At 45.2% G+C, this 16,653-nt stretch overlaps 1 protein-coding gene across 1 annotated transcript in view; it reads right to left on the bottom strand.

Moving 5' to 3' along the window:
* spi1b (Spi-1 proto-oncogene b) overlaps positions 1-16,653 on the bottom strand; it is a 43,546-nt gene that overhangs the window by 7,044 nt on the left and 19,849 nt on the right. Inside the window, exon 4 of the mRNA XM_043706315.2 lies at positions 5,007-5,163. Coding sequence (XP_043562250.1) covers positions 5,007-5,163 — 157 coding nt within the window. The remainder of the gene's footprint in view (positions 1-5,006; positions 5,164-16,653) is intronic.

Below are 16,653 nucleotides of genomic sequence, written 5' to 3'. Positions count from 1 at the left end.
GGCTAGGCGACTTCCTCCTGCTACCATGTTTGCTGACTGAGGTCAGGCTGAAAGAAACAAAATTTTTTTCTGAGCAATGTATGCAAGCAAGACCTTGTGATGTAAGTCCCATGAGGTTTAGCTGTGTCAAAGAGAACTGAGCAAAGGCTTCTTGGAGTCTATAATTTCTGCCACTGGGTGATATTAGAGTATTACATCACTTTTCATAAATATTTCAAGGTCTCCTGTCACAAATTGTGGCCTACTCTGCAACATCACGGTGGCTCAGTGGTTAGCACTGCTGCCTCACAGCGCCAGGGACCTGGGTTCGATTCCAGCCTCGGGCAACTGTCTGTGTAGAATTTGCACGTTCTTCCTGTGTCCGCCTGGGTTTCCTCCCACAATCCAAAGATGGGCAGGTTACGTGAACTAAATTGCCCATAGTGTTCAGGGATGTGTAAGTTAGATGCATTAGTCAGGGGTAAATGTAGAGGTCTGGGTGGGTTACTCTTCGGAGGGCTAGTGTGGCCTGTTTCCGCACTGTAGGAATTTGATGATTCTATGATTCTCAAACCTTCAATAATTTGAACACACATGGTTTTCAGTTCCTATAGTTGTTGACCAAGACAAGATCACCTTGCCTGTTTACTTCCAAGAAGGTGACATCTACTCATTCTCATGGTTAAAGTCAGACATTTGGGACACTACCTAATGACTTACTCAAATAATGCCCCTGGAAAAATCCATTTGACTTGTGGGTAACTGTAATTAAACTTGAAATGGATCAGAAAGGATTTACAGGGATGTCGCTTGGGATTGGAGGGTTTGAGCTATGTGGAGAGGCTGAGTAGGCTGGAGCATTGGAGGCTGAGGAGTGACCCTTATAGAGGCTTATAAAACCATGAGGGGCATGGATAGGATGGATAGTCAAGGTCTTTTCCACAGGGAGTGGAGTCCAAAACCAGAGGGTATAGGCTTAAAGTGATAGGGGCAAGATTTAAAAGGGACTTGAAGGGTAACTTTTTCACGCAGAGGGTGGTGCGTGCATGGAACGAGCTGCCATAAGAAGTAGTGAAGACGGATACAATTAAAATATTTAAAGTGCGTCTGGATGGTACATGAATAAGTAGGTCTAGGTCAGTTTAGGATATCTGGTTGACAGGGCTGAGTTTCTGTGCTGTATATCTCTATGACTCAATAACTATACAACTAATCCCACCCTGATGATGGGTTTATGCTGGAAACATCGATTCTCCTGCTCCTCTGATGCTGCCTGACCTGCTGTGCTTTTCCAGCACCGCACTCTCGACTCTGATCTCCAGCATCTGCAGTGCTCAATTTCTCCAACTAATCCCCCACCCTGACTGCCTAATTTTATTCCCTGGTCCTCCATGCTCACAGAGAACACTTTGCGCTTTCTTCGCTCTCCCTCAATGTCAGATGTATTCTTACTGATCCCGACTATAAATGACTCAGTCCTGTTTAACCATGTTTCTTTCAGCAAATTTCTTCTCATCAGGAAACTGTGTTTGTTCTGACTATGACTAATGGTCTGCAACAGGATGTATCATCATATTGCAACCAAAACTAACTGCAACCAACACCAAAATATTATTACTGTGTTTACTCACTAGGTTCACATCACATAACCTGCAACAATCTCACTTGGCAACTGCTTCCTTTTAATGAATACATTGCAATTTCATTCCGGGCTGTGTGTGATACTGTCAGCCCAGAATCTCCTTAATCTCAGAATAATCCGTGATTAATAATAGAACATAGAACATTACAGTGCAGTACACGCCCTTCAGCCCTCGGTGTTGCGCCAACCTGTGAAACCCATATAACTTACACTATTCTATTCTCGTCCATATGCCTATCCAATGACCATTTAAATGCCCTTCATGTTGGCGAGTCTACTACTGTTACAGGTAGTGCATTCCACGCCCCTACTACTGAATAAAGAAACTACCTCTGACATCTGTCCTATATCAATTACCCCTCAATTTAAAGCTACGTCCCCTCGTGCTAGCCAGCCCCATCCGAGGAAAAAGCCTCTCACTGTCCACCCTATCTAACCCTCTGATTATTTTATATATCTCAATTAAGTTGCCTCTCAACCTTCTTCTTTCTAACAAAAACAACCTCAAGGTCCTCAGCCTTTCCTCGTAAGACCTTCCCTCCATACCAGGCAACATCCTAGTAAATCACCTCTGAACCCTTTCCAATGCTTCTACATCCTGCCTATAATACGGTGACCAGAACTGTACGCAATACGCAAACGTGGCTGTACCAGAGTTTTGTACAGCTGCAGCATGACTTTGTGGTTCCGAGACTCAATCCCTCTACTAATAAAAGCTAACACACCATACGCCTTCTTAACAACCCTATCAACCTGCATGGCATCTTTCAGGGATCTATGTACCTGGACACCGAGATCTCTCTGCTCATCTACACTACCAAGAATCTTACCATTAGCCCAGTACTTTGCATTCCTGTTACTCCTTCCAAATTGAATCACTTCACGCTTTTCTATATTAATCTCTATTTGCCACCTCTCAGCCCAGCTCTGCAACTTATCTATCTCCCTCTGTGTACAACATCCTTCAGCACTATCCACAACTCCACTGACCTTAGTGTCATCTGCAAATTTATTAACCCACCCTTCTATGTCCTCATCTAGGTCATTTATAAAAAAAATGACAAACAGTAGTGGACCTAAAACAAATCCTGTGGTACACCACTAATAACAGAACTCCAGGATGAGTATTTCCCATCAACCACCACCCTCTGTCTTCTTTCAGCTAGCCAATTTCTGATCCAAACTGCTAAATCACCCTCAATCCCATGCCTCTGTATTTTGTGCAATAGCCTATCGTGAGGAACCTTATTAAGCATCTTACTGAAATCCATATACACCACATCAACCACTTTACCCTCATCCACCTGTTTGGTCACCTTCTCAAAGAACTCAATAAGGCTTTTGAGGCATGACCTATCCTTCACAAAACCGTGTTGACTATCCCTAATCAACTTATTACTTTGTAGATGATTATAAATCCGATCTCTTATAACCCTTTCCAACACTTTACCCACAACCGAAGGCTCACAGATCTATAATTTCCAGGGATGTCTCTACTCCCCTTCCTGAACAATGGGGCAACATTTGCTGTCCTCCAGTCTTCTGGCACTATTCCCGTAGACAATGATGATGTAAAGATCAAAGCCAAAGGCTCGGCAATCTCCTCCCGGCTTTCCAGAGAATCCTCGGTTAAAACCCATCTGGCCCAGGTTATTTATCTATTTTGACACTTTCCAGAATTGCTAACACCTCCTCTTTGTGAACCTCAATCCCATGTATTCTAGCAGCCTGTACCTCAGTATTCTCCTTGACCACATTGTCTTTTTCTAGTGTGAATACTGATGAAAAATATTCATTTCACGCTTCCCCTATCTCCTCTGACTCCACGCACAACTTCCCACTAGTATCCTTGATTGGCCCTAATCTTACTCGAGTCATTCTTTTATTCCTGATATACCAATAGAAAAGCCTTAGAGTTTTCCTTGATCCTATCAGCCAACAACTTCTCAAGTCCCCTCCTGGCTCTTCTTAGCTCTCTCTTTAGGTCTTTCCTGGCTAACCGGTAACTCTCGAGCGCCTATAATCTATAATAATCCAGGCTCTCACAAGCACCTAGCCCCAACACAATGGAGAAGACATTGCTATTATCCTTATCACCTACTTGATTCACTTCTAGCCAAATCAGTAATGTTTGCTTGTAATTCTACCAGTCAGTTCCTCTCTCTGAGAGTTGAATTGCTCAGTGAACTGATTGTTTCACCTCAATACAATATTCGCACTTCCACAAAATCAGCCTTTGGAATTCCAAAAATTCATGTCACAATCTTCTGGAGACTTAATTTCTCAATAAAATGTGAAACAGCCCAGCTCATTATCACCTTTCGTTTGTGTTTTGTTGTGGGTGAGACCAATAGCTCCTCAGTTGCTGGAGCCACGTCTGGACTAACTCCCTGCACATCTTTCCAGCACAGAGGACAACGTGACATAATGTTTAGAACTTGCAATATACTACACCCTCATCCCCTCTCTCTCTCTCTCTCTGGCAAACCCTTCCTTCTCACCTACCCCATGCCCACCCTTAAAGCTAGAAAATGGGTCCTTTGCATCTATCTTCACTGAAGAAGAGGGTACTGCCCACATGAAGCAGAGTAATGATATAAAAGCAGGTAATCTTTCACATCTCTTGCCTTTATCGACTTTTAACAGTCCTCAGAATGGAAAGGGTACCCATTGCAGATGGGCTGCCTCTGAGCTGAGTGAGGTCTGTAAGGGCGGTGAAATTGCAGGGGTTCTAACCTTCTGACAACCTTTCAAGATGGGTGCCCAGGAAAGGGTATGCTCCCCCTAAAAAAAGAAGGCAGAGGGAATATCCCCTGCATACAGTGCACTGCTGTCATTTAACATAATCATAACTGCAGGGGAGGCAATGGCTTAGTGCTGGTATTATTGCTAAATTGTTAATCCAGTGACCCAGTAATGTTCGGGGGATCTGGGTTTGAATCCCACCATGGGAGCTGGTGGAACTTGAATTCAATAAAAAAATCTGAAATTAAGAGTTTAATGATGACCATACATCCATTGTCAGTTGCTTGAAAAACCCTTTTGGTTCACTAATGTTCATCCATTAGAGAAGCAAATGACCATCTTTACCAGGTCAAGCCAACATGTCACTCCCAAACCCACAACAATGTGGCAGACTCTTAACTGCTCTCTGGGCAATTAGCAATGGACAATAAATGCTGGCCCAGTCAATGACACCCTCATTTTGTGAATAAATAAAAAAAAACAAGCAATTCCAGACTCCTTGTGTTATTTCCCCTCAATCCCATCATTCCCGTCTATTCCCTATTGAATCCCACCTCTATTCCTGCTACCCATCCCTTCATTGCTACTACAGGTGCTGTCTGTAAAATCTTTAATCTTCAATCTTCCTCCTCATACCCACCTGAATCTGCACTACCCATGTGGGGAAAAGAATCTGTAACCTCTGTTTCTCCATCCGACACTTCTAATGGTGGACTTCGCCTCTCCAGCTCTTCCTCATCGGAACTCCGTTCAGCTGAGGATGTGTACTGTGGGCACCAGTGGGACACAAAGGGCACCTGTGAAGGAGAGAGGAGTTGCAAAGTGGCCAAATGTCTGTGGACAGTGCGACTTATTGAATCAAACAGGTAGTTGTATCTAAAACCATACCAACTCACCTGGCTGTGCCTAGCAGCACAGAGGGAATTCAATTCGTAGACCAATTTTGATCCCACCCTGTGTTTACACATTCTTTCTGTGTCTGCGTGAGTTTCCTCCAGATGCTCTGTTTTCCTCCCACAATCCAAAGATGTGCACCTTAGCTGGATTGGCCATGCTAAATTACCCAGAGTGCCCAGGGATGTACAGGCTAGGTGGATTGGCCATGCTAAATTACCCAGAGTGTCCAGGAATGTGCAGGCTATGTAGATTAGCCATGCTAAATTACCCAGAGTGTCCAGGGATGTGCTCTTTATAGGATGGTTTGGAACTAGATGGGCTGAATGGCCTGCCTCCACACTGTGGGGATTCAACGATTCTATGAATTTGAATGACTAATGTTCACCGTCATTCACATCTTCTTAGATACTGAAGTAGTCTATGTCCAAATGGGCAGCACTGTGGCTCAGTGGTTAGCACGGCTGTCTCACAGCCGCAGGGAGCCTGGCTCAATTCCACCCGTGGGCACTGTCTATGTGGAGATTACACACTCTCCCCGTGCCTACGCAGGTTTCCTCCCACTGTCCAAAGGTGTGCAGGTTAGGTGGATTGGCCATGCTAAATTGCCAGTGTCCAGGGACATGCAGGCTAGGTGGATTATCTGTGGGAAATGCAGGGGGTGGGGGTGGGGCTGACTCGGATGCTCTTTAGAGGGGCGGTATGAACTAGATGGACCAATTGGCCTGCTTTCACCTGGCAGGGATTCTATGATTCCATGAAATGGAACAAGACCTGGGCAGTATCCAAGCTTAGGTTGAAAAGTGGCAAGCAATTACTCATCCCACACAAACGTCAGGCAATGACATTGCCATCAGGTAAGAATCTAATCATTACCACTTGAAAATCATGAAATTGAAAGCAGAAGGGGATGGGCTAGTGTATTATATCGAGACAATCAATCCAGACGTTCATGATAGATAGTGGGACAAATTCAATAAAAGAAATCTGGAATTAAGAATCTATTGATGATCATGAAATCATTGTCGATTGTCAGGAAAAACCCATTTGGTTCACTAATATCCTTCAGAGAAGGAAATCTGTCATCTTCTCCTGATCTGACCTACGTGTGACTCCAGACCCACAGCAATGTGATTGACTCTCAGCGGCTCTCTGAAATGGTCTAACAAGCCACTCAGTTGTATCGATCGATCTGAAATCTCAACATGAAATGAAATGAAACTGGATAGTGCACCTGGCATCAACCTTCACACTGACTGTCTCGATATAATACCACTAGCCCATCCCCTCTGCTTTCAAGTAGTAATGGTTCGATTCTGACCTGTTGGCGATGTCATTGTGTGGCACGGACGTCAGAAAAAGCTGTGTCGACCCAGAAAAATCCTCCCTACTAATACTTAGGGGATAGTGCTAAACTTGGGAGTGCCGTCTCATAGATTGCCCAAGCAACAGCCTGGCATAGTCACACTAACCGTATCATAAAGACAATGTCCCAGACACCACCAGCACCATTCCTGGATATGTCCTGTCCCACTGGCAGGTCAGACTCAGCAGAGCTGGTGCCACAGTGTTATACAGTCAGAAAGGAGTTGCCCTGAGAGTCTTCACCATTGCCTCTGGACCCCACAGTAAAAGATTAAACATGGTCAAGAAATCCTCCAGCTGGTTACCATGAACTGTTGTTCCTTCGCTGATGAATCAGTGCTCCTCCGTGTTGAACAACACTTGAAGGAAGCACAGAGGGTGGCATGGGCACTAAATGTACTCTGGATGGGGGATTTCAATATCCCAGTGCCAACAAGGCAGCAAACACTACCAACCGAGACTACGTCTACAACAGATGATGAAGGAACCGAGAGGGAAAATATACTTGACCGCATCTTCACCAATCTGCTGGTCGCAAATGTATCTTTCCATGACAGTACCAGTAAGAGTAACCACCATACAGTCTTTGTGAAAATTAATTTCTACCTTCCCATTGTGTTGTGTGGCACTATCATCATGCTAAATGGGACAGAATGAATCCCTCATTATCAACATCCTGTGGCTACCATTCATCAGAAACACAACTGGACTCATAAATACAGTTGCTAGGGATCCCCAGCAAGTGATTCACACCCCAACTCCCCAAACCCTATCCACCACCTACAAGGTACACGGCAGGAGTGTGATAGAATATTTGAGGAGAAAGTGAGGTCTGCAGATGCTGGAGATCAGAGCTGGAAATGTGTTGCTGGAAAAGCGCAGCAGGTCAGGCAGCATCCAGGGAACAGGAGAATCGACGTTTCGGGCATAAGCCGAAGAAGGGCTTATGCCCGAAACGTCGATTCTCCTGTTCCCTGGATGCTGCCTGACCTGCTGCGCTTTTCCAGCAACACATTTCCAGCTGTGATAGAATATTCCCCACTCACCTGGATGGATTCAGTTCTGACTACACTCAAGAAGCCTGACACCATTCAGGACAAAGCAGCCCATTTGCTTGACACATCCACAAACTTACACTCTTTCCACCACCAACGCTCAGTAGCAGCACTGTATGTACCAGCTACAAGAGGCACGGCAGAAATTCACCAAAGATCCTTAGATCGCACCTTTCAAAGCTGTGACCATCTCCAGCTAGAAAGGTTTGAGCGGTGGGGAGAGGCTGAGACTATTTTCCCTGGAGTTTCGGAGGCTGAGGGCTGACGTTAGAGAGGTTTATAAAATCATGAGGGGCAAGGATGGAGTAAATAGACAAGGTCTTTTCCCTAGAGTGGGTGTGTCCAAAACTAGAGAGCATAGGTTTAAGGTGAGAGGGAAAAGATTTAAAAGGGACCTAGGGGCAACTTTTTCATGCAGAGGGTGGTGCGTGTCTGGCATGAGCTGCCTGAGGAAGTGGTGTAGGCTGGTACAATTGCAACATTTAAAAGGCATCTGGATGGGTATTGAGGAAGGGTCTAGAGGGATATGGGCCAAGTGCTGGCAAATGGGATTAGATTTATTTAGGATAGCTGGTCAACCTGGACGAGGTGGACTGAAGGGTCTTGTTTCCAAGCTGCTTATCTCTATGAGAAAGATTCCTGAAGAAGGGCTTATGCCCGAAACGTCGATTCCCCTGCTCCTTGGATGCTGCCTGACCTGCTGCGCTTTTCCAACAACACATTTTTCAGCTGTGTATCTCTATGACTCTATGACAAGGGCATGGTCTCAAACTACACATGTCCAGGTACATAGATCCCAGGTTGATAGGGCTGTTAAGAAGGCATACGGTGTGTTAGCTTTTATTGGGAGAGGGATTGAGTTTCAGAGCTACAGGGTCAGGCTGCAGCTGTACGAAACTCTGGTGTGACCGCACTTGGAGTATTGCGCACAGTTCTGGTCACCACATTATAGGAAGGACTTGGAAGCTTTGGAAAGGGTTCAGAGGAGATTTACTTGGATGTTGCCTGGTATGGAGGGAAGGTCTTATGAGGAAAGGCTGAGGGACTTGAGGCTGTTTTTGTTAGAGAGAAGAAGGTTGAGAGGTGACTTGAATTCTGGGTAATCTAAGATGGAGGACCGGAAAAATTTGTAGCTGTAATCGATGTTTCTTTTTTGAGGTATTTTTGGCATTGGAGGTGAATTCCAGGAGCAGCAATTACTGTTTTATATGCTGTTGCAAATGTTTTGGCACTTTGGAGAAAATAAAAGTCAGAACAACAGCACTTTTAAAAGGGAGAAAGACAGACAAAGGCAGCGAGCACATGGTCTGTAAGGAAGAGAGAGAGAGAGATAGGAAATCTACACAGGATTCTGACACAGCAGTGAATCTGTGCAGTTACTGCCTTTGCTGTTTGAACTCATGTATCGCTGGACATTGGTGTGCGTCTAGGAAAACATAACAAACAGTGAAATTCATAACTGATCTTGGAGGAACCTGTTTAGGAGACGTCACAGCAGAGGAACAGATAAGTGAATAGTTTTATATATAGCCTTACTGTAAATCTACAGTAGTGAGTAAAGTGGGTTCTTTCTTGATTATATTCTTATATGTTTTTATTGGGATCTGTCTCTTAATTAAATTTTAATAACATAAGCCATAAGTATTAGGTTAACCTGAAGCAGTGTTTTGTAGAGCAATAAGATGGTGCTATTTTCTGGGTCTGCACATTGGAAGAAGCAAAATGGACCTTGGTAGAGTGATACACTCTTCTTGTCGGATGTGGGAATTTAGGGAGAGTTTACAGGTTACTGAGGATTATATCTGTAATAAATGTCTTTGGTTGTGAATCAGATCGAATGCAATGAGGAATTTACAAGAGCAAGGGGGTGTGATGGATGGCAGTTATAGGAAGGGAGAAAAGCCGTGAATACAGTCAGGTAGATGGGTTGAATTCAAGAAAGGGAGGAGAGGTAGGCAGGTAGCTCAGGAGTTTCTGTGGCTATACCCATTTCAAACAAGTATGCTGTTTTGGAAATATAGGGGGTGATGGATTCTCAGGGGAATGAAGCCAAATTCCTGGTATTGAGACTGGCTTTAATGCAATGGGGGTATGTCAGGTTCCAAGCGATCGATTGGGATGGGGGACTCTCTAGTAAGAGGCACAGACAGATGTTTCTGTGGCTAGCAGCAAAAAATCAGAATGGTGTGTTGCTTCCCTGGTGCCAGGATGTCTCAGAGAGGGTGCAGAATGTTCCCAAAGGGACGAGGGACCATCAGGAGGTCATTGTCCACATTGGAACCAGTGACATAGGAACGGAAAAGGTTGAGATTCTGAAGGGAGATTACAGAGAGTTAGGCAGGAATTTAAAAAGGAGGTCCTCGAGAGTAGTAATATCTGGATTACTCCCAGCGCTACCACCTAGTGAGGGGAGGAATAGGAGGATGGAGCAGATGAATGCATGGTTGAGGAGCTGGTGTATGGAAGAAGGATTCACATATTAATATACTGGCAGGGAAATTTGATAAAGCTGCTCAGGAGAATTTAAACTAGTAAGGTGGTGGGGGGGGGGTGGGGGGGGGGGGGGGGGTGGGGTTTGGTACCCAAGAGATACAGAGGAAAGAGATCAATCTGAGACAGGTACAGTTGAGAGTCAAACAGTCAGGGCAGGCAGGGACAAAGCAGAGAACAAGGTAGGACCGATAAATTAAACTGCATTTATTTCCATGCAAGGGGCCTAACAGGGAAGGCAGATGAGCTCAGGGCATGGGACTGGGATATCATAGCAATTACAGAAACATGGCTCACGGATGGGCAGGACTGACAGCTTAATGTTCCAGGATACAAATGCCACAGGAAGGACAGAAAGGGAGGCAAGAGAGGAGGGGGAGTGGCATTTTTGATTAGGGATAGCATTACAGCTGTGCTGAGGGAGGATATTCCCGGAAATACATCCAGGGAAGTTATTTGGGTGGCACTGTGAAATAAGAAAGGGATGATCACCTTATTGGGATTGTATTATAGACCTCCCCAATAGTCAGAGGGAAATTGAGAAACAAACTTGTAAGGAGATCTCAGCTATCTATAAGAATAATAGAGTGGTTATGGTAGGGGATTTTAACTTTCCAAACATAGACTGGGACTGCCATAGTGTTAAGGGTTTAGATGGAGAGGTGCTTGTTAAGAGTGTACAAGAAAAATTTCTGAGTCAGTACCTACTAGAGAAGGTGCAAAACATGACCTACTCTTGGGAAATAAGGTGACTGAGGTGTCAGTGGGGGAGCACTTTGGGGCCAGCAACCATAATTCTATTAGTTTTAAAATAGTGATGGAAAAGGATAGACCAGATCTAAAAGTTGAATTTCTAAATTGGAGGAAAGCTAATTTTGACGGTATTAGACAAGAACTTTCAAAAGCTGATTGGGGGCAGATGTTCACAGGTCCAGAGAAAGTATATACCTGTTAGGGTGAAAGGGAAGGCAGGTAGGTATAGGGAATGCTGGATGACTAAAGGAATTGAGAATTTGTTTAAGAAAAAGAAGGAAGCATATGTGAGGCATAGACAGGATAGATCGAGTGAATCCTTAGAAGAGTATAAAGGAAGTAGGAGTATACTTAAGAGGGAAATAGGAGGGCAAAACGGGGACATGAGATAGCTTTGGCAAATAGGGTTAAGGAAAATGCAAAGTGTTTTTACAAGTACATTAAGGACAAAAGAGTAACTAGGGAGAGAATAGGGCCCCTCAAAGATCAGCAAGATGGCCTTTGTGTGGAGCCGCACGAGATGGGGGAGATACTAAACGAGTAGTTTGCATCAATATTTACTGCGAAGGAGGACATAGAAGGTATAGAATGTAGGGAATAGATAGTGACATCTTGAAAAATGTCCATATTATAAAGGAGGAAGTGCTGGATGCCTTGAAACGCATAAAAGTGGATAAATCCCCACGACCTGATCAGGTGTACCCGAGAACTCTGTGGGAAGCTGGGGAAATGATTGCTGGGCCCCTTGCTGAGATATTTGTATCATCGAAGGTCACGGGTGAGGTGCTGGAAGACTGGAGGTTGGCTAACATGGTGCCATTATTTAAGAAAGGTGGTAAGGACAAGCCAGGGAACTATAGACCAGTGAGCCTGACCTTGGTGGTCGACAAGTTGTTGGAGGGATCCTGAGGGACAGGATTTACACGTATTTGGAAAGGCAAGGACTGATTAGGGATCGTCAACATGGCTTTGTGCGTGGGAAATCATGTCTCACAAACTTGATTGAGTTTTTTGAAGAAGTAACAAAGAAGATTGATGAGGGCAGAGCGGTAGATGTGATCCATATGGACTTCAGTAAGGCGTTCGACAAGGTTCCCCATGGGAGACTGGTTAGCAAGGTTAGATCTCATGGAATACAGGGGGGACTAGCCATTTGGATACAGAACTGGCTCAAAGGTAGAAGACAGAGGGTGGTGGTGGAGGGTTGTTTTTCAGACTGGAGGCCTGTGACCAGTGGAGTGCCACAAGGATTGGTTCTGGGTCCACTAGCATTTGTCATTTATGTAAATGATTTGGGTGTGAGCATAAGAGGTACAGTTAGTAAGTTGCAGATGACACCAAAATTGGAGGGGTAGTGGACAGTAAGGAAGGTTACCTCAGATTACAATAGGACCTTGATCAGATGGGCCAATGGGCTGAGGAGTGACAGGTGGAGTTTAATTTTCAAAAATACGATGAGCTGCATTTTGGAAAGGCAGATCAGGGCGGGACTTAATGGTAAGGTCATGGGGAGTGTTGCTGAACAAAGAGACCTTGGAGTGCAGGTTCATAGTGAAGAAGGCGAATGGTATGCTTTCCTTTATTGGTCAGAGAATTGAGTACAGGAGTTGGGAGGTCATGTTGCGGCTGTACAGGACATTGGTTAGGCCACTGTTGGAATATTGCTTGCAATTCTGGTCTCCTTCCTAAAACTTGAAATGATTCAGAAAGGATTTACAAGGATGTTGCCAGGGTTGGAGGATTTGAGGCGGAGAGGTTGAATAGGCTGGGGCTGTTTTCCGTGGAGTGTTGGAGGCTGAGGGGTGACCTTATAGAGGTTTATAAAACCATGAGGGACATGGCTAGGTAAATAGACAAAGTCTTTTCCCTGGGATCAGGGAATCCAGAACTAGAGGGCATAGGTTTAGGGAGAGAGGGGAAAGATATAAAAGAGACCTAAGGGGCAACGTTTTCACACAGAGGGTGGTACGTGTATGGAATGAGCTGCCAGAGGAAGTGGTGGAGGCTGGTACAATTGCAACATTTAAAAGGCATCTGGATGGGTATATGAATAAGAAGGTTTGAGAGGGATATGAGCCAGGTGCTGGCAGGTGGGACTAGATTGGGTTGGGATATCTGGTCGGCATGGACGAGTTGGACCAAAGGGTCTGTTTCTGTGCTGTACATCTCTATGACTCTATCACTGTCATTCTGTCAGAGTGTCAGTACTGAGGGAGTGCTGCACGGTCAGAGGGTCAGGACTAAGGGTGCACTGCACCAGTGGAGAGTCAATGTTGAAGGAGTGCTGCACTGTCAGAGGGTCAGTCCTGAGGGAGTGCTGCACTGTCAGAGGGTCAGTACTGAGGGAATGCTGCACTGTCAGAGGGTCAGTACTGAGGGAGTACTGCACTGTCGGAGAGTCAGTGCTGTGGGAGTGCTGCACTGTCAGAGGGTCAGTACTGAGGGAGTGCTGCACTGTCAGAGGGTCAGTACTGATGGAGTGCTGCATTGTCAGAGGGTCAGTAATGATGGAGTGCTGCACTGTTAGAGGGTCAGTACTGAGGGAATGCTGCGCTGTCAGAGGGTCAGTACCGAGGGAGTGGCACAGTGCCGAGCAGATTTTCAATGTTTAAAGGTCCACATAGTGTCCCACAGCAGTCTGTTCTGGGACCACACAGTGTAAGTCAGCGATGCCAAAATAAGGCTGGTAAGGTACGGATATGTTGCTGGATTAGTGGTGCTGGAAGAGCAGAGCAGTTCAGGCAGCATCCGAGGAACAGTTTAGGAAGCTAAAATCAGACAGAGTCCCGTGAGGAATATAAGAAAAGCAGGAAAGTACTCAAGCAGGGAATTAGGAGAGCAAGAAGGGGCCATGGAATGACCTTGGCGAGTTGGGTTAAACAGAATCCCAAAGCATTCTATCCATTCATTAAAAACAAAATGACAACCAGGGAGAAGGTAGGACCACTCGAGGGAGTCAGAGGCAAAGGATGCGGGTGAGACCCTAAATGAGTACTTTGCATCGGTATTCACCCAGGAGAAGGTTATGGAGGGTAGTGAGATGTGTGTGGATGCTAATATGCTAAGGCATTTTGAGATCAAGAAAGTAGTGGTGTTGGGTCACTTAAAGAGCATGAAGGTGGATAAGTCCCCAGGGCCCGATGGCATCTACCCATGTTACTGAGAGAGGCAAGAGAGAAGATTTCTCTTCTGGCCAAGATATTTGAATTCTCATTAGCCACAGAGAACTGGCAAGTAGTTAATGTTGTTCCTCTGTCCATGAAGGGAAGAAGGGATAATCCAGGAAACTACAGAGTGAGTCTTACATCGGTGATTGGGAAGCTACTGGAGAGAATTCTTAAATTTAGGATTTACTTGCATTTAGAAAAGGGCGGCATAGTGGCACAGTGGTTAGCACTGCTGCCTCGCAGCACCACGGTCCCAGGTTCAAATCCAGGCCTCGGGTGACTGTCTGTGGGGAGTTTGCACATTTTCCCCGTGTCTGCGTGGGTTTCCTCTGGGTGCTCTGGTTTCCTCCCACACTCCAAAGATGTGCAGGTCAGGTGAATTGGTCATGCTGAATTGCCCATAATGTTAGGTGCATTAGTCAGAGAGAAATGGGACTGGGTGGGTTACTCTTCGGAGGGTCAGTGTGGACTTGTTGGGCCGAAGGGCCTGTTTCCACGCTGTTGGGGATCTTTAAAAAAAAAGCATGGCCTAATTAGGGATAATCAGTATGGCTTTGTGCAGGACAGGTCATGTCTTACTAACTTGATAGATTTTTTGAGGAGGTGACAAAGGTGATCGATGAGGGTAGAGCAGTGGATGTTGTCTATATGGATTTTAGTAAGGTTTTGGACAAAGACCCTTGGTCCACAGTGACTTGGCTGCACGGGTTCAGAATTGGCTTGCTATAGAAGGGAGAGTGTAGTGGTGGGTGTTTTTCTGGCTGGAGATCTGTGACTAGTGGTGTTCTGCAGGGTTCCATACTGAGACCTCTGCTGTTTGTGATATATACGAATGACTTGGATGAAAATATAGGTGGTCGGGTTAGTAAGCTTGCAGACGATACATCGATTGGTGGAGTTGTGGATAGTGTGGAAGGTTGTCAAAGGAAACAACTGAATATTGATCAGTTCAGGTGTTAACCATAGAATCCCTACAATGTGGAAACAGGTCCTTTGGCCTAACCAGTCCACACTGACCCTCCGTAGAGTAACCCACCCAGACCCATTCCCCTACTCTCTTACTCTACATTTCCCCCTGACTAATGCACCTAACCCACACATCCCAGAACACTGTGGGCATGGCCAATTCACCTAACCTGCACATCTTTGGATTGTGGGAGGAAACCGGAGCACCCAGAGGAAACCCACGCAGACATGGGGAGAATGTGCAAACTCCACACAGACAGGCGCCCAAAGGCTGGAATCAAACCCAGGTCCCTGGCACTGTGAGACAGCAGTGCTAACCACTGAGCCACCGTGCTGAGAAATCACACATGGAGTTTAATCCAGCTAAGTGTGAGGTGCTGCACTTTGGGAGATCAAATGTTAAGGAAAAGTATGAAGGTAATGGCAGGATCCTGAACAGGAAGGATGTAGACAGTTTGGAGAGGTTGCAGAAGAGGTTTAACAGAATGCTACTTGAATTAGAGAAAAGTGCTCATGGGAAAGGCTGGAAAAAACTCTGGTTGTTTTCTCTGGAGCGGCAGAGGCTGAGGGGAGATTTGATTGAAGTCTATAAAATCATGAAATGCATAGATCAGAATTTTTTTTTCCAGAGTTGAGATGTTTAAAACTAGGAGGCATGCATTTAAGGTGAGGGGGGAATGTTCAAAGGAGGTGTGAGGGGCAGGTTTTCCAGGGGAAGTGGTGGAGGCTGGTATAATTGCAACATTTAAGAGGCATCTGGATGGGTATATGAAGAGGAAGGGTTTGGAGGGATATGGGCCGGGTGCTGGCAGGTGGGACTAGATTGGGTTGGGATATCTGGTCGGCATGGACGGGTTGGACTGAAGGGTCTGTTTCCATGCTGTACATCTCTATGACTCTATGAGTCTGGAACAAACTGCCAAGAGTGGTGGTGGAGGCAGATACGATAGGGGTGTTGAAGGGACTTTCAGACAATAACATGAATATGCAAGGAATGGAAGGATATGGGCCAATGGCAGACAGAAGGGATTTAGTTTAATTTGGTGTCATGTTCGGCACAACATAGTGGACCAATGGGCCCATTCCTGTGCTGTACAGTTCTATGAGTGTCTACAAAGCCAGGTGGGAGTAGCATGTGTGGCATTAAGCTCCCAACTACAAGAAGGGTATTGAGTGGTGGTTCTGTACAGCACCATCAGGTTACTATCTGGTGATCTTTCCCCTGGAATAATGAAACGTAGTGGTATGCTTCATGTCATACCTTTGTTGCTCTGTACACAATTTTAAAGTTTGTGCACAATATAAGCTGGGGGCCCTTTACCAAATGCAAGGGGATAGCATGGAACTACAAAAGGATAATCAAGGCTGGAAGAGTTCATTCTCGCTCCTATCTGACTACTCCTCAGTCACAACATAAAAGAAAAATACATTTTCCAGTTATCAAGACCACCTTACCTATATCAGGTTTAAAATCAAAATATAATCCAATAAGGTTTCTTTAATAAATGCAATTGTGAGCTTATTATCAAAACAAGACTACAATAACTGCTTCACATACATAACCTGTAACAGGAAAGTATACTTGTCCTTCCTCTAA

This window comes from Chiloscyllium plagiosum, unplaced genomic scaffold (genome assembly GCF_037043375.1).
Source record: "Chiloscyllium plagiosum isolate Xiang-an unplaced genomic scaffold, Cpla_swu_hap1 HiC_scaffold_18, whole genome shotgun sequence".
In the NCBI taxonomy this organism is placed as follows: domain Eukaryota; kingdom Metazoa; phylum Chordata; class Chondrichthyes; order Orectolobiformes; family Hemiscylliidae; genus Chiloscyllium; species Chiloscyllium plagiosum.
This window is presented reverse-complemented; position numbering and strand designations above follow the sequence as displayed.